We start from the raw sequence: 27877 nt of genomic DNA on the forward strand, positions 1-27877 counted from the left end.
AAATGCAGAAACTGACTTGGTTACATATGGTCTTAGATTCAAAGCTAATGCTTTTCCAGTCTCTCCAAACATGTTAAAATCAGGCGTTTTGACCCATACGAAGATTCCTCAGTTTGGTTCCTTAGCTGCCATGTGAATCTGTATATACTCTTAAGAAGGAGACTTCTGACTGACAGCAGTGAAATGCTGCATGACCTTTTACCACACATCCTTCATGCTAGGTAAGTAAGATTGTATAATACACATTTGACATTGCACCCAGCTCCACAGGATCTAGCAGACAAGCTGTAAAGGATCACTTTTTATTAACTTAGTAGCTGATCTTTAAACTTCTGAGAGGTACTAGCTGATCAATGGATATAGAATCATAGAATCATAGAATAGTTAGGGTTGGAAAGGACCTTGAGATCATCTAGTTCCAACCTCCCTGCCATGGGCAGGGACACTTCACACTAAACCATGCCACCCAAGGCCTCATCCAACCTGGCCTTGAACACCACCAAGGATGGAGCATTCACAACCTCCCTGGGCAATCCATTCCAGTGCCTCACCACCCTCACAGTAAAGAATTTCTTCCTTAGATCCAATCTAAACTTCCCCTGTTTAAGTTTGAACTCGTTACCCCTTGTCCTGTCACTACAGTCCCTAATGAATAGTCCATCCCCAGCATCCTTGTAGGCCCCCTTCAGATACCGGAAGGCTGCTATGAGGTATAGCCGAAGAGAGAGGAAATAAACCCCTAAGATTAGAGAATTAGTTGCATGGTCTGGGCATGGTTTTGCCAGACAGAAAGGAGATGAGGAAAGGAGCTGACCAAATCATTTTAGCCTAAATCCTGAACTCCAATCAAAGCACATCTGAAAGCATGCAGTGTAACTTAAGACGCCAACTACATAGCTGCATAAAGGAGCTGTACGGGCATCACATTTCTGCAACTTGCAATTCTGGTGGGATAATTTTAGGAGTACAACAAACTAGTCAGTAACCAGACTTTAAAGAAGAATAAGAACAGAGAAGAAATTCAGAAGCAAAATGGATTTTATAAGGAGTTTTTACCAAGCAGCAAAGAAATGACTGAAATTTTAATAAATAAATAAATGAGAAAAAAAAAATAGAAGAGTACAATTTTCTTTAATTATTCTGACTGGAAACCTTGGTCTTTACACAACAGTTCCAAAGGATATATACTTAGCAGTTAGTAGAATGGGCAACTGCATTTATATTACCTCTTCTATATTTATGCTACAACTGCTCTTGTCTCAAGCCAACATTTCTCTAACAGTACAAACACATTCTACAGAAACAATTGCTTTCTTACCTTCCTGCCACTTCCAAATGGTAATGGTGTGTTCGGGATCCAGCCCTACAGAGAGCAGCAGTTTGCCAGTGGCACTGAAACTGACTGAGCACACGCCCTTTGAATGGTAGCACCGCAGCACCGACAGAGTCTGCTTGTTCATTGCATCCCACACATGAATAGAAGGAGCTGTAGCTACACAGATGTAAAAACATGTAAGTGGTATATGTTTTGAAAATGTCTAATAAAGTCTTACTGAAGAATTCTTACTGAAGCAGGTAATATTTTTTAATCAGACAAATAGAACTGTTCTGGGCAGACAGAGGAAAACAAAAAAGAAAAAAAAAAGGAGATTTTGGCCTTCCTTTGACAACCAATTTAAGGCAAAGAGGATGATTAAATAGGACTAAGAAGTTGGCCTTTGGCTTCCTTACACTACTGGAGATGAAAACTTTGCTTACCCTGCAACTGGACTTCTGAGGCACAGCACACATAGAGGCTCTGACAGCAAGCTGTCTTCTCCTTGTTTTCTCCTAAGTAAAACTTAGTTCCACATGCTAACTCAAAAACCTTCATAAATATTGAATAGGTTATCAAGAATGTAATTTCTGCATGGGGCTTTTGGACAACTGGTAGCAACAGAGAAATTAGTTTACACCGCAAGGCCAAAATCTCCTTTTCTACAAAATGGCCATCTGTTTGAACTGCATGCTCTCTTAGGAGAGCATCAGCTGAATAATCAGCTTGCTTACTGAAGCAGAAGAACTAGGGTATTTATTTTAATTTGTGCTGTTTAGACTGCAAGCCCTTCGCAGTAAGAACCATCTTTCCATGCTATTAATATATATGATTATATCTATTATGATGACAGCTAGGGTTTTTTTCCAAATGCAATTCCCTCTCCAACAATCTTGCAATCCATGTATAGTTTGCAATCTCTAAATAGCATTTAGGGCATTTCCAGGACAGTATGATTCTCTCTCAAACTTCTTTACTTCTGATCTCTAATAAATCTGACTGCAGAGTCTGGAGGTCACTGATTATTGTTGTAGACCCAGATTCATTTAAACTAAATTCTATTTCAGCTCCATGTTTTGTGTTTCTAATCAGCTAAACCTAGTCCCTCAAAGGCAGACATGCAATGGAAAACAGTAGGCACAGGGACCTATGTAAATTTTAGCAACATGAAGCTAAGCACAGTTCCACAGCTGTTCCAAAACAGTCTCTAGATAAATCTTCTCTTTCCCATTGGAATTTCTTCTCACGGTACCAACATACTGTTATTATCACCTTTCAAGAGGTACCACAGCACTGTACAGACATGCCATTAAAACAGAAAGGGCAGGGGTTGGCAACAACTGGCCTATCTCAAGATTTTCAGCAAACTCCTTGCTGTGCTTACGGACAGCTGAGGGAAGAAAGAGCTTTCTTACGGCTTTGAACTGTTTTCCGTCTTCAGCATTCCCCTGGGTAAAACTCTGTATTGCCCTTTACCTGTGCACCTCCCACATAACCATGGTGAAAATTTATCTTTCGGGTGGCAGAGAGAAATTTTCACCTAGGTTTCATGAATAAGAACCAACAAAATCTTGCAGAACAAAATTTGCAGGACAGAGAACGTGGACTCTGTCCTGACACTGTGTCCTGCTTATGGAGTACTCCAGCTGCTCAACTTCTGCTCTCACAAGACAGATTTTCATCTCCTTCTGGGATAAGTCAGATAAAGCTACCACAGCCTGGCAGGACAAAAAAATACCTCCGCTAAGATGAAGGAAATCTATATCAAGTCATCATGAAACTTAACTTGCCATTCCAGCCTACTGCAAATGTTACTGCTTCAAGAACCCCTGCATTACTGTAGGCAACATAAAATCGGAACAGGGAAAGTAAAAGCTGCTGGTGACCAAGGTGCCAAATAACTATCCATAAATTTTAAGTGAAACTATACAACTTTCTAATGAAGGTAGGCAGCAGCTTGGATTCCAGACTAGTGGTTCCGTAAAGAAAAAGCAAGAGTGCTGTTTTTCAGGCAGTGAAAACAGAATTTAGTAACACATACAAGGTCAAACTCAACCTGCAGTAGGAAGAGGGCAGGTGAGAGAGGGAAAATCTCTAGGCATTATATGCAGGACTAGAGATTTTCTTTCATATAAACAACCATATCACCACTTCTTCTTTTATATAGTTTAAAAGTGTGGGAAAAGGTACCTATATGCTTCCTGCCATACTTAAAGCAGGCACAATATGACATATTTAAAAGAAGTCAATACACATTAAAAATGCCATTGTACATTTGTTCTTCACAGAAAAAGCTTTAGATCCACATGAAGATTATTATACTTTCTAGGTATACATGAACACACATTTATGCATCTCTGGAAGATGTGTCACAAGACAATTATGGCTGCTTAACAATGAACTCACTCACACATGATGGTGATGAATTTTTTAAGATTGCAGATCAAAAAACAACATAGTAATAAAAAACAGCTCAGTCAAGACTGTCAAGCTGTCAAAGACCCAAAATGATAAAGAAAAAATTAAACTGACATCATAACCAGCATTTTGGATCAGTGGTAATAACTGCATGACAATCATACATAAATGTGAAAGGTGATTGTTTTTTTTCACTCAGTCACCTAGGCCTCCTCAATGAAATTTACTGTAGAAATGCATGTTTGAAATTATACTCAATTGAGTGTCTAAAACGAATGTTAGTTGTCAGCCCCAACATGTCTATAAAATCTGCAGGTGTACGTAGGAATGCTACAGCAGGAGTGTATATTAGATCTCACTGATCGCTGGGCAGCAAGAAGGGAACACGTTATAACAAAAGTAGTTTTTGAGTGTGTTCTAACATTTTAATTGGTTCTATACTTACAATCTGTGCTGTTGTGGTTTATATTCAGTGCTGACAGTAATATGACTGATATGGGTTTTAATAAACTAAAAATGAACTCATGTCACTTACTGCTCTACAAAGCTGTTGACAGCTACTAGATGGGCTAACTACACCTGAAGATGTTAAAATTTTATTGCCCTTACCTGACATATCTGCTGAGTCTCCTGTAATGGAAAAGCAGCAGAAAAATAATTAGACCAGAAATAAGATTAGTGCTAAAGAAAATATATGCCACATTTAGTGTAATTTCTTAACACACACCTTGATGTCATCTCTTTGCATCACAGCAGCACCAGTACTGCTTTTAGTGTTAAAGATGAACAACTACTGATAAAAGGAGGTCACATCAGATATAAAAATCCACAGAATACATTTTGATTTCCATTTCTACTTACAACATAAAAATCTAGTTTTGGTGTATGTTAGGTGTCTTTCTGCCAAGCTAAATAAAAACATATTTTACATGTTACTGATATTTTAACAAATTAAGTGGAACACCCCCCAAAAAACACGCTGATAGGTACTTCTGCTAAGTAGTAATGTTTGAGTCTGATCTTGACAAGTGGCAATACACCCAATGTTCTTCTATAGGAGCATTAAGAAAGAGGAATATAAAGGTTCAGGTACTGGGAAGTATTATCAAGACTCTGTATAGCAGCATTACAGTTTAAAAATGCTTGAAGTAATGTTTCTGTAAGTCTTTTGAAGATTTAAATCATGATGGTGAAGCTATGTTTGTGCCAGTCACATAAGTAGGAAAAGTAGCAGCAGTTAAGTATGTTCTTTATGGCGCACTTACTCCTTAACATCTGCTCGGATTCTAAAAATAAGTGTTGTTTGAAGATATTTTGCTTCCAGCTCATTTTTCAGATTTAATTCTCTCCTTAAAAATGTTTGGCAGTCTATTTTTTAAGTGTCATCTGCTCCTGATTTGCATGCCTTAATCCACATCACAAAGCAGTTAAAATTGTTCTACTGCTATAGATGTAGAAATTATTATGAAATAAAAAAGCATTAAGGGTCCTGTGTTTCTTCTTAAGTAAGATGAACACAGAAGCAAATTCACAAAACCCCCATATTTTCACATTATGCCTACATTCTTCCCATATATTCTGTCATATGAAAAGGCAAACAGGGCCAGATTAAGAAATACGCTGAAAAAACAAATTCCTGAAGACAATAAAAGGTCTGTAATTCCTGCAAATGTTCTTTTCAGCCAAAGCATAGGCAAAATCTGCTGATAGTTTTCTCCATTTAAATAATTTCTATTAACAATTCCTTTAAATTCATGTGAGGTAAGAAACTCACCTAGAAATTAAGCTATTTTAGCTAAGCAGTTACCACTATCAATGAGTCAATTTTAATGAGACATGCACCTAAAAATCCAAAACGCAGAGGGAAGCAGGTAATAAACAAACTGACCATATTTAGATGAAACATCTAAAACAAACCTACAGGGAAAAAAAAAAAAAAAAGTATTCTGGTTAAAATGAACCAAGGGGTTTTTGTATTCTATGCACTAAGGAAAACCATGTGGTTTTGAATCTGCAGAGAGCCAAATGAAGATAAGAAAACTGTAGTTGGGTTGTAGGACTACAAAAACACACTGTTCTGCAAAATTTAGAAACAGCAGTATTAGTTCAGCTGTGGAGATGCACAGTGGGGATCTTTTTATTCTTTTTCTTGGCTAGTCTGTAGATAAATTTTAATGTTATTATGAAACATATATATTTTTTTGCCCCTAAAACTAAATTTTCTGTAGGGAAACAGCATTAGGGATTTAATTCAGGTTAGAATATTACAACTATGTATTATCAGAACACCAAGTAGGTATTATAAAACTTCCTGATGAGATAGAACCTACATAAAGTGGCATTTATTTTAAGAATTTTGAGTTTGGTCCATATAAAAATGAAAGATAGCTCAATTAAGCTTCAGCCTACTCAAGCTGATAGTTAAATAAAACCAGACTAATTTCATGGGGCTTAAGATTTGTAAAAAAATATTTTTGATAACACTCCAAACAAAAGATAAGCTTAATCTTCTTTCATGCCTTAATGGTTTTTGTTCAGCTTTATTAAATTACACTCAAACATATAAAGAGGACAGGTAACTGAGTAACACTCATGCAAACGGAGATAGCATAATCAAGTATTTTTGTGATTTATCATGAACTCACAAGGCCCTAATTGCATGCTCTCATGTTAATTTCTTTTTACAAATATACAAACATACCTACTTGGCCAGTTGCCACTATGTTGGTAAACTTGGGGTGCTGATTTACAGTGAGGCACAAAATATCATCATTGTGTTCCTGGTAAAAAGATTGAGAGCCTAAAAATGAAAAATAAAGAAGTCCAACTTTAATTATAAGACTTACACACACATAGACATGGTTAATGCTTGAAAAAGTTATCCAAAAGGAATTTTGGAAAGCTAATAACAAAATAATCAAATATTTTCTTCCTTCAAAATTCAGTCACTGGAAACATTTCAATATATTTTGTTTGTTCATGCAGCTATTACGAATCATCCCCACAGGCTAAATTTTCAGCAACAAATACTAGTTTTCTCACATACTTTCATAAGACCTAAGGCATACCAGTTCTGTAATTCAAAGTGTGTGAGGAAATACTTTTCCTCAAGTGGGTTTTCTCATACCTGTTGCCACATTATACAAGATCCCAACGGATGCAGTATGGTATATTACATCAGCACCATCATTCAAGTAGTGCACATTGTTTCTGCAGTCCTTGCCTCGGTACCCAAATACCAGCTCCAAAATTAGGTCCTAAAAAAATATATTTACATCCATTAGATATTCAAAACCTTAAAGCAATTATGAACTTTACCGTCTTTTCCAGAGTTTTATTTTTCAAATACATCCTTATGCAGTAAAAGAAAATATGTTTAATGATGTCTCAAACCAACAGAAACTGAGATTGTGCCTTCCCTATCAACTTACATTGCTGCTCATTCTTGTCAGACCCAGTCATGTCATCCTGTCATCTCTGTTTAGTGGATGCTGTAGAATACTTATATGTGTATACACACTCATATATATACATACAGACAGATATTCATAGACATGCATGTAAATAAATTACAGTGAGCAAAGAACACAGTTTTTTTGGTGCAAAAGGTACTAAGAAACAAAGAATGACAAACACTGGTCCACAATTTAATTCCAGCTGGCCATTAAAAAAGCTCAATTGCAGCCTAAAACTTCTAGAACACTAATGCTAAAAGGCTGTTTAGTAATAAACAGCTATCATAGAACTATCATAGAAAATAAACATAATAACCATAGAGGATGAACATAATAAACAGCTATCACAGAAGTATCATAAAAAATATTTCAGTTGACATGAAGAACTGCATTTTTCAAGGTTAGATTAGTTCAGATTAATCAAAACGGAGTATATTTATTTGCCTCAGCCACGTAATGAAAAAACACCAAATGCCCAAGCTAAGGACATCATTCATAGACTTTTTAAAAATATTTTGTTTTTAAAGCCATTAACAATTATGAACTTCAGATAAAGTTCTAAAGTAAATTTTTTAAAAACTGCTGTAAGAGATGCTTAGTTTTATTAGCGATAATACACTCATTAACCATTCAGTTATCTAACCAGGATATAATTGCTTTCTACACACTGCACTTGAAAGGTTTTATTGTTACTAAGAATTGAGTTATGCTCCATTTATTTGCAAGAAAAAGTAGTATCAGGCTTTTGAGATGAAAAAAAAAAAAATCTCTGCCACTTTTTGGGCAATTTTCTCACTATTCAATGTTTCCATTGTTGATTACATGTAAAATGAATCAATCATTTAGTGTGTCCACAAATGTGTCAATTTTGGGGGGGATAAGGGGAATGGAAATAATAATCCTAGAAGGAGAGGAAGAGGAGATCAATGTTTTTCTTACCTCTATAGGTCTCTTTTTTTTCCCAACATTATTTGTCTGAAGTTTCTCCGGCTGTGGCAATGCCCTACTAACTGGTGGTCTGAAATAAAGAACTGCGAATAAGAGAACGCTGTCCGTCACCCATTCCATACTAACACAGTACCTTCCAACGTGCTAATGCATATGGAAAACTTCTACCCCTATCCTGCTTTACTGGTATTTTCATTCATCTTTAAAAGAAAGACCTCTGTCAAAGCAAAAAATAAAAATTAAAGAAAAAAAATCTTTGTTTAACATGCTAGGGTTTTTTTGTCAATTCCCCATGAGGTTAATGCAAAAGCTTGTTTTACAATGAATGACCACTGATAAAATACTCTTCACTTTTTCATGCTATGTTCTTCAGGTATTTCCATCTTTGTAGCAATTTTTATTGGATAAACTTTAAAGGCTTACCTGATTAACCTAAATACTTGAGATAATAATTCCTGTTGCCACATGCCCTCAGAAGGCCCTAACTTTCTTATTTTTGTAATAGTTTGTAACGAACTCAAGGAACACCTGCCCATTCACTTTTACATCAATAGAAACAAGTTATCAATCAACACTTAAAATTATTACCATGCAAACACATGAATATCAGCCATAACTTCTGTTCCACTGTTCTGCATAGCCCAGACTGGAGAAATATCAAATAGATATGTTTGATAAAGATCTGTAACTATCTTTCAGATTATGTTCAATGGTTCATATACAAAGAAACACACAAATAAGTTTTCTTTATCTAAGCTGTGCAATTATCTCAAGTGATTTGCAGAAGCACTAGTTACTGATTCTATATATACAGTGTATGTGGCTATGAAAAGAAACCTCTAAGTTTGACCCATAAGAGAAAATTAATTTAAAAATAAATTATATGTATATATTCAATGAAATCCAGATGATTTAGTCTAATAGGCAGCATGACAAACTAGTATCACACATACAACAGGTTATCTCTCTTTCATATTCCCTTTTTAGTATGAAGTACTTTTAATTCTACCTCTGCTCTTGAATGATGGCTTTGACACAAAATAATCACCATGCCCTTTCTAAGAAGGATATACTGTGATTTGTTTGTACATTGTATATTTTGAATTACATCTGAAAAGTATATAGTTCAAATACATACATATATTTGAATAATATTAAATTATTCAAATAAAATACCATTTTCTAAGCTTTATTCATCCATTTTCCCTAATTTTAGTATTATTTATAGATTTATGTCATATCCCCAATTAAAAGATTTGTACATATTATAATGCAAATTTTACAGCAACTAACTATAGACTGTTCTGAGATACTTCAGTACTTCCTCTATGCTTAGATGCCTGTCAGGTACCTATGGAAAAAAAAAATACAAAAAAAACCACACATGAAAAATTTCTTTCTGGTAAAGCAGCCTGGCGGATGCCTGGATCATGCAAACATGATCAAGTTTATTAAAACTTCATATGAGCTGCATTAAACAAATTCTTATCAAAGCAAAGTATAAAATAATAATGTAAAGTTAAAAAGAAAACTAAAGGCATGAAGGACAATAATTAAGGGTCATATTTCATATTCATTCATAAATAAGTGCAAATTAAAACAGAGGACACTAACTGACATATGGAGAAAGACTTTCATAACTCCACGATGAATGGTAGTCTAACACTTAATTTTTGCTACTCCAAAATTCTTACTCTTGGAAATCAGACTTCTAACAAACTGGCAGTAAAGGCAAAAATCTGGGGACACCAACCATATAGAGCAATGCAGGTGGGGATGTGCACTAAAGGTCTCCTTGCTCAGAAACAAATATTAAAAGATAGCAACTCTCAAATACACTGTCAGTCCTGCTTGAAATATGTCTGGTAGGAATGCATCCCCAGACTTCATTCTCAAAGGTCCTCAGTTAGAGATCTTTTTTTCCTCTACGAGCTCTCCAGTTACAAGGAATCCACACACACCTCAAGACAGAAAAGCAAGGCATTTGAATTTGTTTCTCAGTTATAGCATGGACCAAGCTCACAGCCATAGTATCCTGTCCCTTAGTTTGTGGAGATGAAAAAATATTCTCCTAAATTTTGCAAAAAAGGCAGAAAAGCACACCAAGCACATTCTGGGATGCCCTCCTCATTACCTATACAAGCATGTTGGCCAGTACAGGAATCAAGGAATACATCTGATTTCTGTTAGCAAACCTAACATCCAATTTCATGACCACTCTTGAATCACCCATCACTGTCTCTCAACCAGCTCTTTCCAGGTTTTATAGTTGATGGAAAATTCCTCACCTCCCCAGTTATTTTTGAGGTCCTTTCTTCTCTTTGGTCTTAACAACTCCTAGCATCCTCTCATCTAGCCTCTCAAATTACTGAAATAGTATCACTAAGTATAATAAAAGATCTCACTTTTTAATTTTTAAAAATAAAGAAATCACAATTTTACTCAGAAATTTCTAAATCATCAACAGAAAACACTCCTAACAGGTCACAATGTTTATCACATTAAATGTATATGGAGAGAGAATATCTGAAGTTTTGCAGAGGAAAAAAAATTGACCATATTTGTTCCTCTCCTTCACAGTAGATGAGCAATTTCAGTTACAAATACACTGATCAAAAGGTTAACAGGTATCTTCCAGTGCCATAGAAGCCTTTTTAACACTGTGTGCTACTCAAACTGAATCAACTCCAACCAAGTAAAACTACTGAAATTCATGAACAAAACCTGAAAGGTACAGATTCTATATGGAGAATGGGCTATTTTAAGAAATAAAGCTTTGTCTGAGGTTTGGAGTGGGTTGGTTGGTTGTTGGGATTTTTTGCATATTAATGTAAATACTGCTTAAAACTGAACAAATTCTAGTGCTTATAGTGTCTGAAGTTAAATGGCAAAACAATAACCAGTTCCCTCCCTGTGCAATCAAATGTCTTTGAAGAATGAATAGGGTTAACAAGTTAATTGATACCCCATTACTTTATGGATAAGAATTATAGTTATTGGAATACATATAATAGGTGGTTTGTGTAATAGGTTAATGATATTAAGAGCTGCTAATGAGTATTTTTCCTATTGACAGTTTATTGCTTCAAATTATAATTAAAATTCCTTAATTCCTTTGATACTTCCATAAATAATTGCTACTCATTTATTAACTAACTAGGAGCACACTTACAAACAACAGAAGTTCCTTAAAAACCACTTATTCTAAAGTGGTTCCTTAAAAACCACTTACATAACATTGATTTTAAATCCTTTTTTAAACTAAGGAAACACAACGTGTACCTTTCTCTTTTTAAATAAGGAAATCAGAAACAATGCTGATGTGCTGAAAATTGGTAGACTGTGTATCAGTAATTCTGTTAGCTTTCCCAATAATGGGGGGGGGGGGGAGGGGAAACAAGGGGGGAAGAGAGGAGGGAAGAGAAATCTATAACTAGTTTTCCGCTGTCATATTACCTCTTCTCTCATCCCATGCAGCAGCTATAAAAATCAAACAGTAGATAGTATTGCAGAAATGTGGGACTGGCATGCTGGTTATTGTGCATGCTGCTTCTACTGGCATGTTGTACAACTCAAAAAGAAATCCAGCTGTCAAAGACATGCTAAGGACTAAAAAGAAAATCAGAATGTGACTTTATTCTGCTGTGAAGCCTCAAAAGCCAAGATATGATTGCCAGCCTGCACAAACACCAGCATAAAAATATTCAAACCTTCTTAAGGAAAGTAGAAAAAGACACACTCTTACAGTTCCAGAGTGCCTTCCTAGATAAGAGAGAAGCATAATTTCTAATGCTTTTCAGACGGCAAGGAAATCTTCAAATGTAGCTTCCTCTAAGTTGCAGCCAGAGCATGGAACAAGAATGTCAGTTTCTAGATTTAGTATTCTTGCATAAATTTCTCTATCATTTTGAACAGCAGACTAAGAAATGTATCAGTAAGTAATGCTACTCAAAAAAAATCCAAACAACTAGAGCCAAAAAACACTACGAAAAGTAGCTCAAGAGTAAATGAAGATTTCAGATCAAAGAGAGGAGACTACTACATTACCATCAAGAAAACCCACCTGATTTGAAGCAACCAGTCCTAACTGTAGGGAACTGAGTCCAGTTCTCGTGGGACAACTCCTAACAATCTATCCATAAAAATATTTTTATGCCTATCTCAATTTAGAGATTCTAAGAAAAAAAATAGGCATTTCCAGAAACATTACTGTTGAAGAGGAACAATGTGCATTTAATTGGTTGTCAGAGGCTACTACTGTTTGACTGCTGTTACAAAGATACATAAAAATCAGAGACTGCATTGGTCAGGGGAGATTTAAGGAAATAAAAAGGATAAATCTAAACCAGCAGAGGAAATAAGTACCCCAAATAATTACACATTTGAGGTAAAGAAAATGAAAAGTAGATTCAACAACCTTTTCTCTGAGGAAAGAAAAATAACCAACCATACAAATCCATACCACCAAAGCCAAGCTTAACTGAAATAGGAAGCTTGATGACTATAGTTATTTAAACAGATCTACTGCAGTAGAATTGAGAGACAATTCCAGTGGCGTAAAAGGGCTGTAGGCTTCATCACTGGAGGTCAGGCCTGTTTTGTGGATAGGCACAGGGAAAAGATTGAGCAAAACTGCACAATCCACATTCTGATCACTCCAGAATGCTCCAAGTATTTTATATTTTTAATTTCTAATTTGTCACAGTCAATCCTGGAAGTCTTATTACTGTTGTTCTAGAAATTGATAAAAAGAGCCCTTCTTCCACTTGTCACCTCACATTTGACACAGACTACTTAAGCCTCATTTCTTCCTCCCTTTCTTCTCTCATTTCATTTATGGAAAACAAGGCAGAAAAAACAAATAGACCAGGAGCGCATATCTGATGTTTCATGAAAGCTGCAAAAACTGAAAGAACATGGTTCTGGCACAGGTTTATGTTATGGGAACTGAGCTGACTGGCAGTGAAGATTTCTTTGCTGCTTGGATGTAGAATGTGGCGTTTTTATAATACGTCTGCTAATCCCTTGTGATCAAATGGGAGAAGAGGTAAAACTATCTCACATTATACAACCACCTGAATAGACCACCTATACTTAAAAAGACTATACAGATAAACAGATACAAATCTAGGTTGATATTCATCCTTAGCCAATCATTAGAGTATATTTACATCTGTACATTACCATACAAAAGAATCAAGTGAATGTACAATAGTCAATAAAACCTGACTTGACAATTCACACTCGGCCAAATTATCTCACAAGTCACCTATACAATTTATACAAGTACCCACCTAAGAAAGGCTAAGTCTATATTAATTCAGAGCAGTGGAACTAGAATGCAAATTACAAGTTTTTTTTAAAGGTGTGAAATCTAAAGGTATTTTTCATTTACTATTTAATGTGCAGGCAAGTGAATAACAGCAAATACAACATGGTCATGTACCTGCATGTATAACTGGTTGCATGCTCAAAAACTGCATGCAAAAAGATGGGAAGGAGAGCATGAATAACATTTTGGGGTGAATGCACATATGGATGGGGTCAGTTTGCACATGCAGAAGGAGAGTTCCAGCCATCTATCATAGGGAAAATAAATACCTTAATATCAGCATTCTACTTTCAACATGAAAATAGACTTAGCGTGTATATATATATTAATGTTTCTTGTTATAAGACCATAAAAATGGAATACAAGCACTTTGAAGTAGTTTGTGAAACAAAGAAAGCCCCATTTCATGGGTTTAGGCATTATTTCAGTATTATTGACACTGCTACCTACATTGTCTTGCATAATGCTGTTGTACTTCACTCCCTATTTTTAGTATTGATACTGAGTTTCTAAAATTATTAAAAGAAAACAGGATGGTCTTTTGTGGTTAATATAAACTGACATAAATTCTTCAAGTTCCATGGTAACTTATGACAGTGTCAATCAACATTTAATTATCTTTTAATAATCTAAGTGTTATTTTGGACATGATTTTGCAGAGCAAATTACAGCTGTTAGTACAGAATAAGTCCCTTCCTGTGAGGGTCACTATAACTGCACCTCATACTTTGGGGTTCTTGGAATTGATTTTTGCACTAGCCTTCAGTATAAAGTGACTTTCACTGGTCAAAGTTGTGGGCAAGCATAAACTAATTTTAAAAGGAAAAGGTCTTTCTATTTACTCTTGGCAAGATTTTCAGAGTTACTTGTGTAACTCCTTATGTCTGATTTCCATTAGAAGATAATGAAACCTGCTAGCTTTTAAACACTGCTTCTTGACAGTGATTATTCATAATTATTTTCATATATCCTATAAATAAGAGTGAAAGGTGCACAGTATAGCACCCAACATGACAGATGGCTTTTTAAGGAAAATGAGAGATGAGAGTAAAATACAGACTAGGTAGCAAAATAAAAGCATTACCTGGAACCTCTTTTCAGCAGCAGACGGGAAAGAGAAAAGGATTACTTATACAAGTTTGGCTGAAAGCTAGGTGTCTGTGAACTATTACTAGAAATAATTATATTTGCTTTCTAGTTTGTTTACTTCTTTTTACAAGGGGATTATTCACAACTTCAGAGGTTATATAAATCTATGATTCCTACAGAAAACTCCCATTCACTTAAATGGGAATTATAAACAAGTGTTGGCATTATTATTATTATTAATTATTATTATTATTAATTCTTAGGAATTATTCCTACCGCAATAACAGAGAAAGCAAGCAGAAGCAGACCCAAAAAGCTGTGAAGTATATCAAGTGTTTCTAGAGTTGGCAAACACAACACCTGAATTACTCAAAGAAAGTTTGTGCAGGTTTAACTTCATAGAATAAGCATGTCTGTCAATGACACTAAGTTATGTGGTTCAGCTGATACACTGGAGGGAAGGGATGCCATGCAGAGGGACCTTGACACGCCTATGAGATGGGCCAACGCCAACCTCATGAAGTTCAACAATGTGAAGTGCAAGGTCCTACACCTGGTTTGGTGCAATCCCAGGCACAGCTTGCTACAGGTTGGGTCCTCATAGCAGCCTTCCAATATCTGAAAGGGACGGACCTACAAGGATGCTGAAGGGGGACTCTTCATCAAGAACTACAGCGATAGGGCAAGGGGTAATGAGTTTAAACTTAAACAGGGGGAGATTTAGGTTAGATATAAGGAAGAAACTCTTTACTGTTAGGATGGTGAGGCACTGGAACAAGTTAACTTGAGTGCTATCCATAAAAATGACTAAGACACACAAATGTCCATTGCTCCTAGGAAAACTGCTGCTGTGAAAGGGAAAACAGTTGTTTTTTGGTTTGTTTGGGTTTTTTTGTTTTGGTTTGGGTTTTTTTTTGTTTTGTTTTTATATACATATATTATTTTTTTTTTTAACTTCAGCTATTGCAAGGAAAAAGAAAGTCATTTTATGAGCCAAACCAGGAAATCAAGAATAGGACCCTACCTCCACTGGAGAAGTAGTATGAGTGTTCTAGAAATTGCGTTCACATTTTGAATTAAAGAAACACTGGAAGAAAATTATTATGCTACACTGAATGTAGAATCCCACGTTCCATACTTCACAGAGAAATTACCTGCTCACCAGACTGCAGTGTTTTGCAGCCTTTTTTGCTTATTTTCCCTTTCTGACTTTAGGGACTCTTTCATTCCTTTCTGTACAGCTTTAGCAAAAAGGAGTGACACTGTTTTGACCCAATTGGTGATGTGAAGTTTTGATGGACAAACAGCCAAAGTCTCTGATTTCCTACGTCACCCTACCACTTACAACATAAAAGGTGAGATCAACTTAACCTAATAACATTAGAATCAAAATAATCTTAGTGCATCAATTTTTGATACCCAGTTGAGTAATTTCTGACTCTAAATCCAGGCCATGGTGTTGGACTACTCCTGGCCTCACAGATGTGATATGTGAAACAGAACTAAGAAACAGACAAGACATCCTTGTCTCTAAATTGGAGAGACATCAATTTGATGGGTGGACCACTCGGTGGATAAAGAACCATCTGGATGGCCGCACGCAAAGAATTGTGGTCAATGGCTCTATGTCCGGCTGGAGACCAGTAATGAGTGGTGTCCCTCAGGGATCGGTGTTGGGACCGGTCTTGTTCAACATCTTTGTCGGTGACATGGACAGTGGGATTGAGTGCGCCCTCAGCAAGTTTGCCAATGACACCAAGCTGTGTGGTTCGGTTGATACGCCGGAGGGAAGGGATGCCATCCAGAGGGACCTCGACACGCTTGTGAGGTGGGCTAATGCCAGCCTTATGAAGTTAAACCATGCCAAGTGCAAGGTCCTACACCTGGGTCGGAGCAATCCCAGGCACAGCTACAGGTTGGGCAAAGAAGAGATTCAGAGCAGCCCTGCAGCACTTGGGGGTGTTGGTCGATGAAAAAATGAACATGAGCCGGCTCCAGTGTGCGCTCGCAGCCCAGAAAGCCAACTGTATCCTGGGCTGCATCAAAAGGAGCGTGACCAGCAGGTCGAAGGAGGTGATCCTGCCCCTCTACTCTGCTCTCGTGAGACCTCACTTGCAGTATTGTGTGCAGTTCTGGTGTCCTCAACATATAAAGGACATGGAACTGTTGGAACAAGTCCAGAGGAGGGCCACGAGGATGATCAGGGGGCTGGAGCACCTCCCGTATGAAGATAGGCTGAGAAAGTTGGGGCTGTTCAGGCTGGAGAAGAGAAGGCTGCGTGGAGACCTCATAGCAGCCTTCCAGTAGCTGAAGGGGGCCTACAAGGATGCTGGGGAGGGACTATTCCTCAGGGACTGCAGTGACAGGACAAGGGGTAACGGGTTCAAACTTAAACAGGGGAAGTTTAGATTGGATATAAGGAAGAAATTCTTTACTGAGAGGGTGGTGAGGCTCTGGAAAAGGTTGCCCAGGGAGGTTGTGAATGCTCCATCCTTGGTGGTGTTCAAGGCCAGGTTGGATGAGGCCTTGGGTGATATGGTTTAGTGTGAGGTGTCCCTGCCCACGGCAGGGGGGTTGGAACTAGATGATCTTAAGGTCCTTTCCAACCCTAACTATTCTATGATTCTATTATTCTATTTCAGGTATCCTTTAGTATTCTATTGTTTCTCTCATTTAATAATCTGGATACAAAAAATCATATTCCCTCTATACAGAGGGCACATCACTATTCAATCTTAAGTAGTAACTACATTTTTGGTATTGTCTTCATTTCCATCTTCTCCCACAGAGAATGCACTCAGTAAGAAAAGAGATTCAGGTAACTTTCTGATAAGAAATCTTCTTTATACACAAACTCAAAATTACTTGAAAAACATTCTCAGAAGCACATTCTACACTAGCACGTAGAATGTAATCCTGAGAATACAAGGATTTTAATGGTTACTACATGGAACATATCTCTTCTAATGTTTGGCAGTCCATGTAACAAGCCTAAGTATAACACAGAATGCCACAGATGTACTTGGAGAGGAGGGAGATACTGCTTCTATGAGAAGCTCCTGAAAGCTCCCCGTGTCCAATACAGCCAATGCCAGCTGGTTCCAAGACAGACCTGCTGCTGGCCAAGACCAAGCCCGTCAAATGACAGTGGTAACACCTCTGAGATAATGTATTTCAGAAGGGGATAAAAAAACCCTGGGCAATGGCAGCCAGAGAGAGGATTGAGAATATGTAAGAGAAACAGCTTTGCAGACACCAAGGTCAGTGAAGAAGGAAGGGAGGAGGGTGCTCCAGGCACTGCAGCAGAGATTCCCCTGCAGCATGTGGTGCAGACCACGGTGAGGCAGACTGTGCCCCTGCAGCCCATGGAGGCCCATGAAGGAACAGATATCCACCTGCAGCCTGGGGAGGACCTCACATGGGAGCAGGTGGATGCACCCAAAGGAGGTTGTGTGACCCTGTGGGAAGTCCACGCTGGAGCAGGCTCCTGGCAGGATGTGTGGCCCCATGGAAGGGATCCACACTGGAGCAGTACATGAAGAACTGCAGCCCATGGAAAGGACCCAAGTAAAAATATGTGAAGAACTGTCTCTCATGGGACGGCTCCTAAGCTGGAGCATGGGAAGAGCGTGAGGAGTCCTCTCCTTTAGTAGGAAGGAGTGGCAGAAGCAAAGAAGCCTCACTCCCCGTCCCCCCGTGCCACTGAGTGGGGAGCAGGCTAAGAAACCAGGAGTAAAGTTAAGCCCAGGAAGAAGGGAAGGGTGGCCGGAAGGTGTTTTAAGATTTAGTTTTTATTTCTTATTATCCTATGTGGATTTGATTTGCAATTAAATAATTTTTTTCCCAAGTTAAGCCTTTTTTGCCTGTGACTGAGTGATCTCCCTGTCCTTATCTTGACTCACAAGCTGTGTGTTAACATTTTCTTTCCCATGTTGGGCTGACGAGGGGAGTGACAGAGCAGCTTTAGTGGGCAGCTGGTGTTCAGCCAAGGTCAACTCATCACAGCAGTATACCCAAATACCCTGTGAATGAACCAATGCAGAAGGAAAGTCTGTGTGAGTTATACACGTTCTGCACAACTTGCAAAGAAACTGACTTTGCAGACACACATTTTTTAAAAAGCCTAAAACCAGAATTAATTCTATATGGTGGTGCGAATGCTCCATCCCTAGCGGTGTTCAAGGCCACGCTGGACAGAGCCTTGGGCAACATGGTTTAGTGTGAGGTGTCCCTGCCCATAGCAGGGGGGTTGGAACTGGATGATCTTAAGGTCCTTTGCAACCCTAACTATTCTATGATTCTATGATTTAAAATTTAGATCAAGACTGTGGCTTTCTTAATTATGTCAAGTTGTCTGCAGAAGGATACACAGAGTAACACAATTCTATCATCTATCACCACAGGGATGTGATTTCATTGTAGAAACAGGGTCCAGGTAGGTATGAGGGAGTTCTCCTTTCTTAGCCTGTGTAGATCCAAGTGTCCTGGCAGCTTAGTCTACAAGTCTGAAGGGTGTCCTACAGCCTATGGATTTGTTCTACTACAAACATAAGAGTATGTTTTTGAGTATGCATATATTCTAAGTAGAATAGATGCAAAAACTCATTACCTACTGCTAGCACCCAAGCTAGTTACTCTGCATGTCATATGGATGATACTTGAACCTAGCAGGTTGGATGCTTTAGTACAGATGCAATATTACAGTTTGTAATTACAGTATGTAAAATGCTGCAGCCAAGTCAATAACACTCCTCTTGTCCCTGAAGTTTTATTAGCTCCAACACAGTGGTGCAGACATGGTGATACTGCTTATACAGCCACTTCAGGCATTCCCGCAATGTGCTCCCTGCACATCTTATTCCATGCTGAACCTCTAGACCAACACTGTGACACAGTCTTACAGAAGTCCACAAGAAGTTAGGCTTCTTGTTAGACTGTATGGGCTAGTTAAGTGAAGCTGTTCCTTAGCCATTCCAAAGTCATGAGGAAAACAGGAGGAGACTTGATAACTTTCCCTCAAATACTCTATTTAGCACTCTTCTCATAGCCACTCAGACTGAGAACTGGGCTTATTCTTTGTTCCTTATCCCTTTTCCACCCATTAAGAAGTTACTATTTAATAGCAAAGATTTAAAACAGTCACTTCTATTTCGAAATATCACTACTTTCCCAAGCAGCTTAAGTTATTAAAATGTGTTTGATCCTGGACTTCGTGTAAATGAACTTACCTGACTACCCCTTGCCTTCATATGAAGCAAAAGGAAAGGGAAACAAAAATAAAATAAAATCAGTATCTATGAAAGCAGACTTACTAAAACCTTTCCTAAGCTTACACAGTATCAACATCAGCAGAACAGAAGTTAAAATGCATGCAGCAACCATATTCTAGTTCCAACTTTCACAAAAACTTTTCTTTCAAATTTTAGGGCCCCAGACTTCTAAACAACGCAGACAGTGAAATCCTTTCATGAACTTTTATGTGTTCTGAATCAGAACCTAGTTACTTTACAACAGAATTTTCTTTATTATTTTTACGTGAAACTGAAAAACACAACTCACTTATCTTCCAGAAACAATTACTGAAATACAAGAGGCTTATAATTTCACTTAAAAATCACAAATCATACCTTTCATTAACAAGAGTAAATATAAACTCAAAATGATGATGCCATGTGCAGTATTTATTTTCAATTTCCACATCAAATAAGTTATTTAATAAACAAAGACAGTTTCTAATTTTAAACGCAAGACAAGGAGCCACAGCTTCATACACAGGCATCCATTATCTCCTTCAGCAACAAAACTTAAAAAAAACCAAGAGATCAAAACACCTACATAAGTCATGTTGCATTTCTCAACAAAGGCATCACAGATCTGTTAACTTCACTGTGGAAAGAGGTATGTACATTGTAACAGAACTCCTCACATTCCTGCAGGAAGTTTCCATCCCACTATTTCTCTATGCTGTTACACCTAACTATACCATGTCATGTTTTCCTCACTTCCCTCTTTTTAATACTAATCTTCCTCAATTGCTACTGTATCATGTCAGGAATCTCTTTCCTTTTCCCTCACATACACTATCCACATTTATTTTGCTGACATCTTTCAAGGTCCTGTGCTCAGCTGCACATTCTACAACTGGTTATGTTCCAGCGGTTATAAATAATTTCACTTTACCTGCTTTACAGTTGGTTTTATTCTACTCTGCTCTCCACCCCCTTCTCTTCTAAAGCATACAATAGCAAACCAAGCAATGCAACTAACACTGCAAGGCAGTCAACTTAATTTTCCAAGACTCATTAATAGTAAAGGCAGAACCACCATGGAGAGAATTTTTCAAAGAAAGGTAGAAGTTACCTGGACACAGAAACAATGCAAGGAGCAGTTGAAGCTAAATCAGTCAAATTAGTTAGTTGCCGAAATAAAAAACCTGAGAGTTGTTTTTCAACAAAACGGTTGTATACATTCATGCCTATAATGCCATCCCTAGATATCACTTGGTGTTAAGTCTCAAAAAAAAGGTATTATAAAATATCAGCAAATAACTCTATTATTTCAAGAAGCTCCCCAAACATAATAATATCCATACATCATTTGTAGTCTTCGGTGCTCTCTGAAAAGATACAGCCTAGCCCTTTGGCAAGGCTTTTCTTAAGTTTGGTGGAGTTATTTTCCACCAAACAAGCGTTTCAACTCTTTCTATACATAACCTTTTAAATTGTATATATATTCCAATATAATTATATTTTACTGTTAATCATCTTTTCAGATTGCTTTCTTGACTGGAATTGTAATTTAGCAATTACCTTTCATCTAAGGTTGGCTCCTTTTGTTGCAGGTGAGGCTTAATTCCAAACATTGGTCTAATGTTTGTTGATAAGGCTTTGATGGTGTAATTAATTTCATTTTCCCTTGTCACATCACTGTCATAACCTAACAAAATCAGAGTTAGAAGTACCAAAACAAGAAACCAGGAAAAAAAAAATCATAATTTGTTAATTTCTGCAGGTTTCAACAATGTACTGAAATCCAGGAACAATTATACCATGTATTATTAGTAACATAAATAACAGAAAGAAAGCAGCTGGTAATAATTAACATTGTTAATGAGACATTCTAAGAAAAATATTCTCTACAATATCTTTGTGGAAAATATTATTAACAAAGATTAAAGGGATACTCAAAGATACCCAATTTCTGCTTGGTTGGCCTTAACTCAGGGTTCACTAACAAAGGACCTCACTACGTGACACCTGCTGTTAAGTTCTGGAGGACTTAGCACCACATTGTTCTCAATTTCAGGATTCATCCTTAGGATGGAATCTATAGGTCTGCACAGGTTTCCTGCACAATGCTTAGGGAGGGACAGTCAGGCACATCCAGATGATGTTTACTAAATATGACAAAAAAGCTAACAGGTGAAATAGTAACAGGATTGTGACCATCCTTTTGGCATGTGTTCCCCCCACGAAGTCTGAGATTACTAATGCCAACTGAAGAATAGCTCTTAACTCTAACTGCAATTACTAGGACCTGATAAAGAGAATTTTTTGTGAAAAATATGTCAATGTCTTTTCTTATAAAGATTAACAAACTTCTTTTTCTTTTACAGTATTTTTGAATACACAGCTTAAGAGGGTTCTGTGTAAAGCACACCTAGGAAAGGTTATTGGGCAAAGATGTATTAACAGGTCACAGGCAGAAGCTGGACAAAAACTCTGAAGATTGCAATTTTTGATTCAGAAAGCTAAAGCTGACCAAGTCCCCGCTGTGGGCAATTAACTTACTTGGCAGATGTACTCTTTAGGATTTTTAAGCAGAAAGACAGTGCATAAATTTTTTCTCCAATGAAAGTTTAATATGCCTCTAATATTTAGAATGTCTTTTAGGTCATCTAACAGGTTTTAGTGAAAACTGAAGTTAATTTATTACGCAGAACTATATAAAGAGTAGCAGTGACAGTTGAATAATGCTGGAAGACTGAGTAATTGACAAGGAGGGAAAACAGCACTTGGGAGCCGAGAGAACAGATTTGGAGGTTTGTGAGCCCTTGGAATTATAACATGAAAAAAACCCAAAAACATTAAGTATGGCAAACCCAACAAAAGTTAATTCTACAAAACGTAATTACCACTTTATAACTACTGATATGATCTTGGAATAAATTGTTCCATGTTATGGAAACAGATGCTACAACTTCAAGATAAATACAATCTTGCATTATACAGATTTCAACATAATTCCATTAGACCTAGTGCCCAAATCTAAACTGTAATTCTATAAAGATTTTTTTTTAAGTTACCTGTAACTGGCACTTAATGTTTTTCCTTTTAAAAGATGTCAAAAGTCTTTTTATACACTCTGAATCAAAGCAATAAGTCACTTTATTATCATTTTCTTCACAACAGTTTATCAGTCGTTTACTCAAAAGGAAATTTTACTTAACGTTTTTGAAGCATCTTCTCTACTTAAAATCAAAATAATCTCAAGTCTTCCTGAGATAGCATGATCCAACTAGCTTTATAAATTATTACTCACCTCCATCTTCTTCAGAATCTAGATCAGATTCTTCACTGTCACACTGCCTGCTATCCCGATGTCCTTCTATCTCATAAGTCCACAGCATTAAAGAGGTGTCTGCTCCTCCAACAGTGACCAACAAACTGTCATCATAGGTCCAGCGGACATTCGTTACATGGGTACTGTGAGCAACATACCTCTTAAATTTTCCAAACTTTCCCTAAGAAGAGAGAAGAAAAGGCACAGATCAAATTTAACCAGTCTACTAGATAAAATGGAACTGAGTTGCCAGTGCACAAGCAGCATGTTCTTAATTTCTTTACAGTTAATGCATAAGCTGCTTTGCATTTGTATGTATTAGATGACTTGCCAAGTTCCTCTCCTATAGCAATCTCATGAAACGATAACCATATTTCCATACCAAGCATGCAAGAATTTGTTTGTAAACAGATTCCAGCAATAAACACTGCATCATTTTTTGTAAGAGAGAAAAGAGTCTAACTGATTAAGAATAAAATGTACATAGAATATTTTGAGTCAACACTTGTGCACTGTTACCATTCCTAGCATGGCAAAATATTAAAAATTGAAAACATTTACTGATAAATATACAGGAAAACTAGAAAGGTCCAAAAAGAGCAATAAAAATATAATCTGCTTCTGGAATTGATTTTCTATGATACATGATTAAATAATATTAAAGCTCTTCATCTTAGAGAAAGCTGGCTGAGTTTGGACAGAATGAAAGTCTATAAAATTATGAGTGAAATGAAGGTAAGGAAAAAAGTGTTCATTGTGTTCAAAACAAGGGCCTAAGGGGCTGAAAAAGATGCTGATAAAAACACACTGAGAATATTAATGCCTAAGATATTATTAAACAATGCCTGTCCCATTCTCATTCTTACAGGTTTTCCTATGCATTTACCACAGTCAGTGACAGGACACTACATGAAATGGCTCTTTAGTCTAACTTGGAATGGTCATTTTTATTAACTGAAAGCTTAATGCATTGCAAGTTGCAGAGTAATATTGAATGCCGCCTTTGATCATAAGGACAAAATTATAAAAGCATTGTTTTGTTCTGAGTGATGAATTTTTATAGTTTTGAAAAGGCAGTTTTATTAACCAAACTTCTGCATGAACAGCTGAGAATTACTTACTTTAGCAGGGTATCGAAAAAGTTTCACAAATCCAAAATCATCTCCTGTGGCTAATACTTTACTGTCACTAGTGAGGCACGAAGCAGTTACATCTGTGACTTCACCAATTATGGGCCAGATTCCTTCACAGCAAGAGCCCAAAACACTTGTCCATGATGCCCAGCCAATCTTTTCTACCTACAAAAACAACTGATTTAAGACAGAGCATGCTTTTTCCCAGGCAGTTTTCTTTCATATCCATTTTCAAGAAAAATGGATTTCTTGCACTGAAAGATACATCACATCTAAAAGATAATATTTCAACATATCAACCATTTATTTCCTGTCTATTCAGGATTTCATTTGAAATGCTTAATTTTACCTGTCTTAACTTCCAAACCCCCTAGAAGTATTTAAAAATTTTTGATCTTACCTGCCCTTCAGCTAAATTAAAAAAAAAATAAATAAAAATTTACCTTTTTCAACCCTGCCTGTCAATCTCATAGAAAAAATTACTGGAAAGTTATCCATTTTCACTGTCTGCCCTACGGCAACGCTCTAGGTGTGAAAAAGCAAATTAATATTATTGCCACAATATACTACCCTTGCCTATGTATATTAGGCTGTAATAAATATTACTGTATTTCATTGTATGTAAAGATAGACATGAGGTCTTCCAGGGCAATGCTCGGGCTAACTCATCTGCAATAGATTTTTAAAGGTGTTTAGGTACCAAAACAGGCATACAGAAGTCCAATAAGACTTTTATGAGAGTTTAAGTCAACCAAATGTCAAAAAAAAAAAAAAAAAAAAAAAAAAGACAGCTAATGCCAAAACAGAAGCTTTTTTTCAGCAGACCAGTTACATTTGTTACACATCATTCCTTCTTATGTGGTAAGACTGTTGTACCATAACTCTAATTTGCAAGCAAGTTAAGGTGTCAGTCTATTTCCTCACCTCCAAACTAGGAATTGTCTGTTTTTTCCCACGAGGAGCTTCAAAAAACAACTGCTCTTTAGCACCAGTGTTGACTTGCAAGAGCTTCCCTATAAAACATATTCCGTATTGTATATTAACATTAAATAAAAGATTCCATTAAAACAAACAAAAACATATTATTTTGAAATTGTTGCTAACAACATTACACAAATTATTTGTTTCCATTGGAAAAAGTTGCATATGTAAACGAGGACCTGGAAGTATGGGCTTCCAAAGATCTGCACCCTTTGACCCTTAAAATTCACTGTCCTTCCTCCTCTCTTTGAAAACTCTCATAATGCATCACTTTTCTGTCCTGTTTATGGTTGTCCTATCAGATGGTATGTAAAATGTACTGGGTCTAATTCAGAGCTTGTTTGTGTCAACTGGCTGGCCAGTATGCATGTGCTTTTGGGGCTGAACGCACGCTGCCTGGCCAATGGCTGAAGCTGACTTCTGCTTGCCTTTATAATAATACTTTTCTGAGGGAAATTCTCATTAATGTTTCTGTCTTCTTCCTGTTCTCAAAATTCTCAGAGGCAGTAACCTGTAACACTCTTTCAAATTAAACTGGACTGTTTCAAAAAGTGATTATGTAGAGGAATAAGAGCAGAACTAATAGATCGCACAATTGCACTGCCTTGTTTTTGTATGAAAACAGAACTAAAGCTGGTATTTAAATTAATCATGTATTAAGACCCAGTCTTTCTGCTATTTTTGACAAGGATGCACATTCCTGAGCTACAGATGCAACTGCGTTAGGCAGTGCATTATTCAAGAAGTAGAAGTCAAATAATAAACACAGAGGATGTAAAAAATAAAAAAACAACCCCTCAAACAAACCAATCTGCAGAGGCAGTTTTTCCTTGAAATACATCTTGCAACGATATAAATAGTAGTAAAATTCATATTTTTAATATTTATTCAGATGCTGTGAACATATTTATAAACTGAAGAAACAAATCTGTCAGCGATAGCAAAAATTCATACTGCATGAACATGTACTGTGTTTAGTCTGTAATGTAATCAATCTTCCAGCAGATTTTCAGAATGAATGTTACTCACCTCTTATGTCCCAGTCCATGTGTGTGATATAGCTGGAGGCTCCCTTGCATATTCCTACTCGTTTACTGCTCATTACATTGTAAATATCTACAAAGTTATCACAGGATGCCACAGCCAAGTACTTTCCAGCCCCTAAAACACATCAGTACAAACACAAGACATTTTCAAAAACTGCAGTGTTCCGCATATTAAACACAAGTACATTCTGGAACTGAGCAATATACAACTCAGATTTCTTTGAAATGAGCTTGCTAATTTATACATAGTCCTTGACAGACTGATGCTCATATCGCATAATCAAAATCAGTATGAAATATACAACCGTTACAAACAGTAACAAATACTTGATGAAATTTTAAGCATTTATTGCACTCAGAAAGTGGTAAAGCTTAGGTACCAGAAAGTAATGTTGCACGAGAAATTGTATTGGTAATTTGCATCAAATTTCTTCTACAGAAGACTATTTTCACTAAAGCAGTATTATTAGTTTGTTTAGGCCATATATCCAAGTTCCTAAATAACAGCAGTACTGTTTACCTAGCCTCACTGGGAGTGCTAAGCACTGCAGGGGGGAAAGAAGAAAAAAGACGTCACCAGAACTTTCTGACACAACAGTTTCAAGCATTCTAATTAGCTAACAGTAACCTCAGTGAAGAGCCAAATTTATGCAGCTCGAAGTGGAACCCTAGGGACCTAAGGAGGCTGCTGGATATTCATGTTTTAAAATTGAGTGTTGTATTCAGGAGGTTACTATGAGCAAGCTTATTCCAATAATCTCATCCTTAAATGAGGAACATAGTTCTTGAAACCCAGTATTTTTCAAAATGTTAATATTAACCTTGCTGGCTTGTTTGTTACATGTAAAAAAGTACCACAAATCTCTACTTTTTTTTTTTTTTTAAGGTTATGAAGCGTGCTTAAGCTACCTTGATATAATAATCTTCATTTAAATCACTTACCAGGAGAAAAACGTATCTCTGAAATAACATCTTTCCTGTGCTGGAAAGAGACTAGATCCTCCAGGGTATCTGCATTAACTATCAAAAAACTTCCATCATTGAGACCAACGGCTAATGCTTTTCCATCAGGAGAAAAGCAGCAACATCTGCCTCCTATGAGGAATACAGAAATGGCATTCAAGTACATTTACAGTGCTTGATTTCTCTTTTAGAATTATTTTTCCAGTAGCAAAGGAAAGCTATTCTTACAGTATATAGTCTAATAAAACTTTTTAGAAGCTGTCAAGATAATTTCTAAGTCTGTGATAGCATACAGAAGCTACTGATAAATCAATACACAAACAACCCCAGATTCTTAGATTACATTTTATGAGCATACTAATTGACATATATTCTACTTTAGTAATACAGATTAATCACTACTGTCTATGTATTTTTAATTTTCTCTCCTTATTAGTGTCTGGTGCCAGTTGTTTATTACCATTTGCTCTGGTAAAAAGAACGCAACTGGAAAGGACCTTCTGGACTCACAGAATCCAGTTGTTTGCTATCATGGTCACTATGTCATATAGTCCTTTTAATAAACATGTCAAGTTTCATTTGAAGAACAGTTTAATTTCCAATCTAAATTTATTTATGGTCAGCTTATACATGGG

The 27877-nt window shown here is 36.8% G+C and overlaps 1 protein-coding gene across 2 annotated transcripts in view; it reads right to left on the reverse strand.

The window, feature by feature from the left end:
• Positions 1-27877, reverse strand: part of EML5 (EMAP like 5) — a gene marked incomplete at both ends in the record, with an annotated part of 106427 nt that overhangs the window by 10499 nt on the left and 68051 nt on the right. The window contains 11 exons of one of the 2 annotated variants that reach the window (XM_080617121.1): positions 1319-1492; positions 4343-4363; positions 6435-6533; positions 6861-6990; positions 8128-8206; positions 21367-21493; positions 23099-23300; positions 24241-24417; positions 25177-25265; positions 26263-26394; positions 27222-27374. In XM_080617121.1, coding sequence (XP_080473247.1) covers positions 1319-1492; positions 4343-4363; positions 6435-6533; positions 6861-6990; positions 8128-8206; positions 21367-21493; positions 23099-23300; positions 24241-24417; positions 25177-25265; positions 26263-26394; positions 27222-27374 — 1383 coding nt within the window. Of the gene's footprint in view, positions 1-1318; positions 1493-4342; positions 4364-6434; positions 6534-6860; positions 6991-8127; positions 8258-21366; positions 21494-23098; positions 23301-24240; positions 24418-25176; positions 25266-26262; positions 26395-27221; positions 27375-27877 lie in introns of both variants that reach the window. The other variant, XM_080617120.1, reaches the window with a different exon arrangement.

This window comes from Psittacula echo (genome assembly GCF_963264785.1).
Source record: "Psittacula echo genome assembly, chromosome: 5".
Lineage (NCBI taxonomy): Eukaryota > Metazoa > Chordata > Aves > Psittaciformes > Psittacidae > Psittacula > Psittacula echo.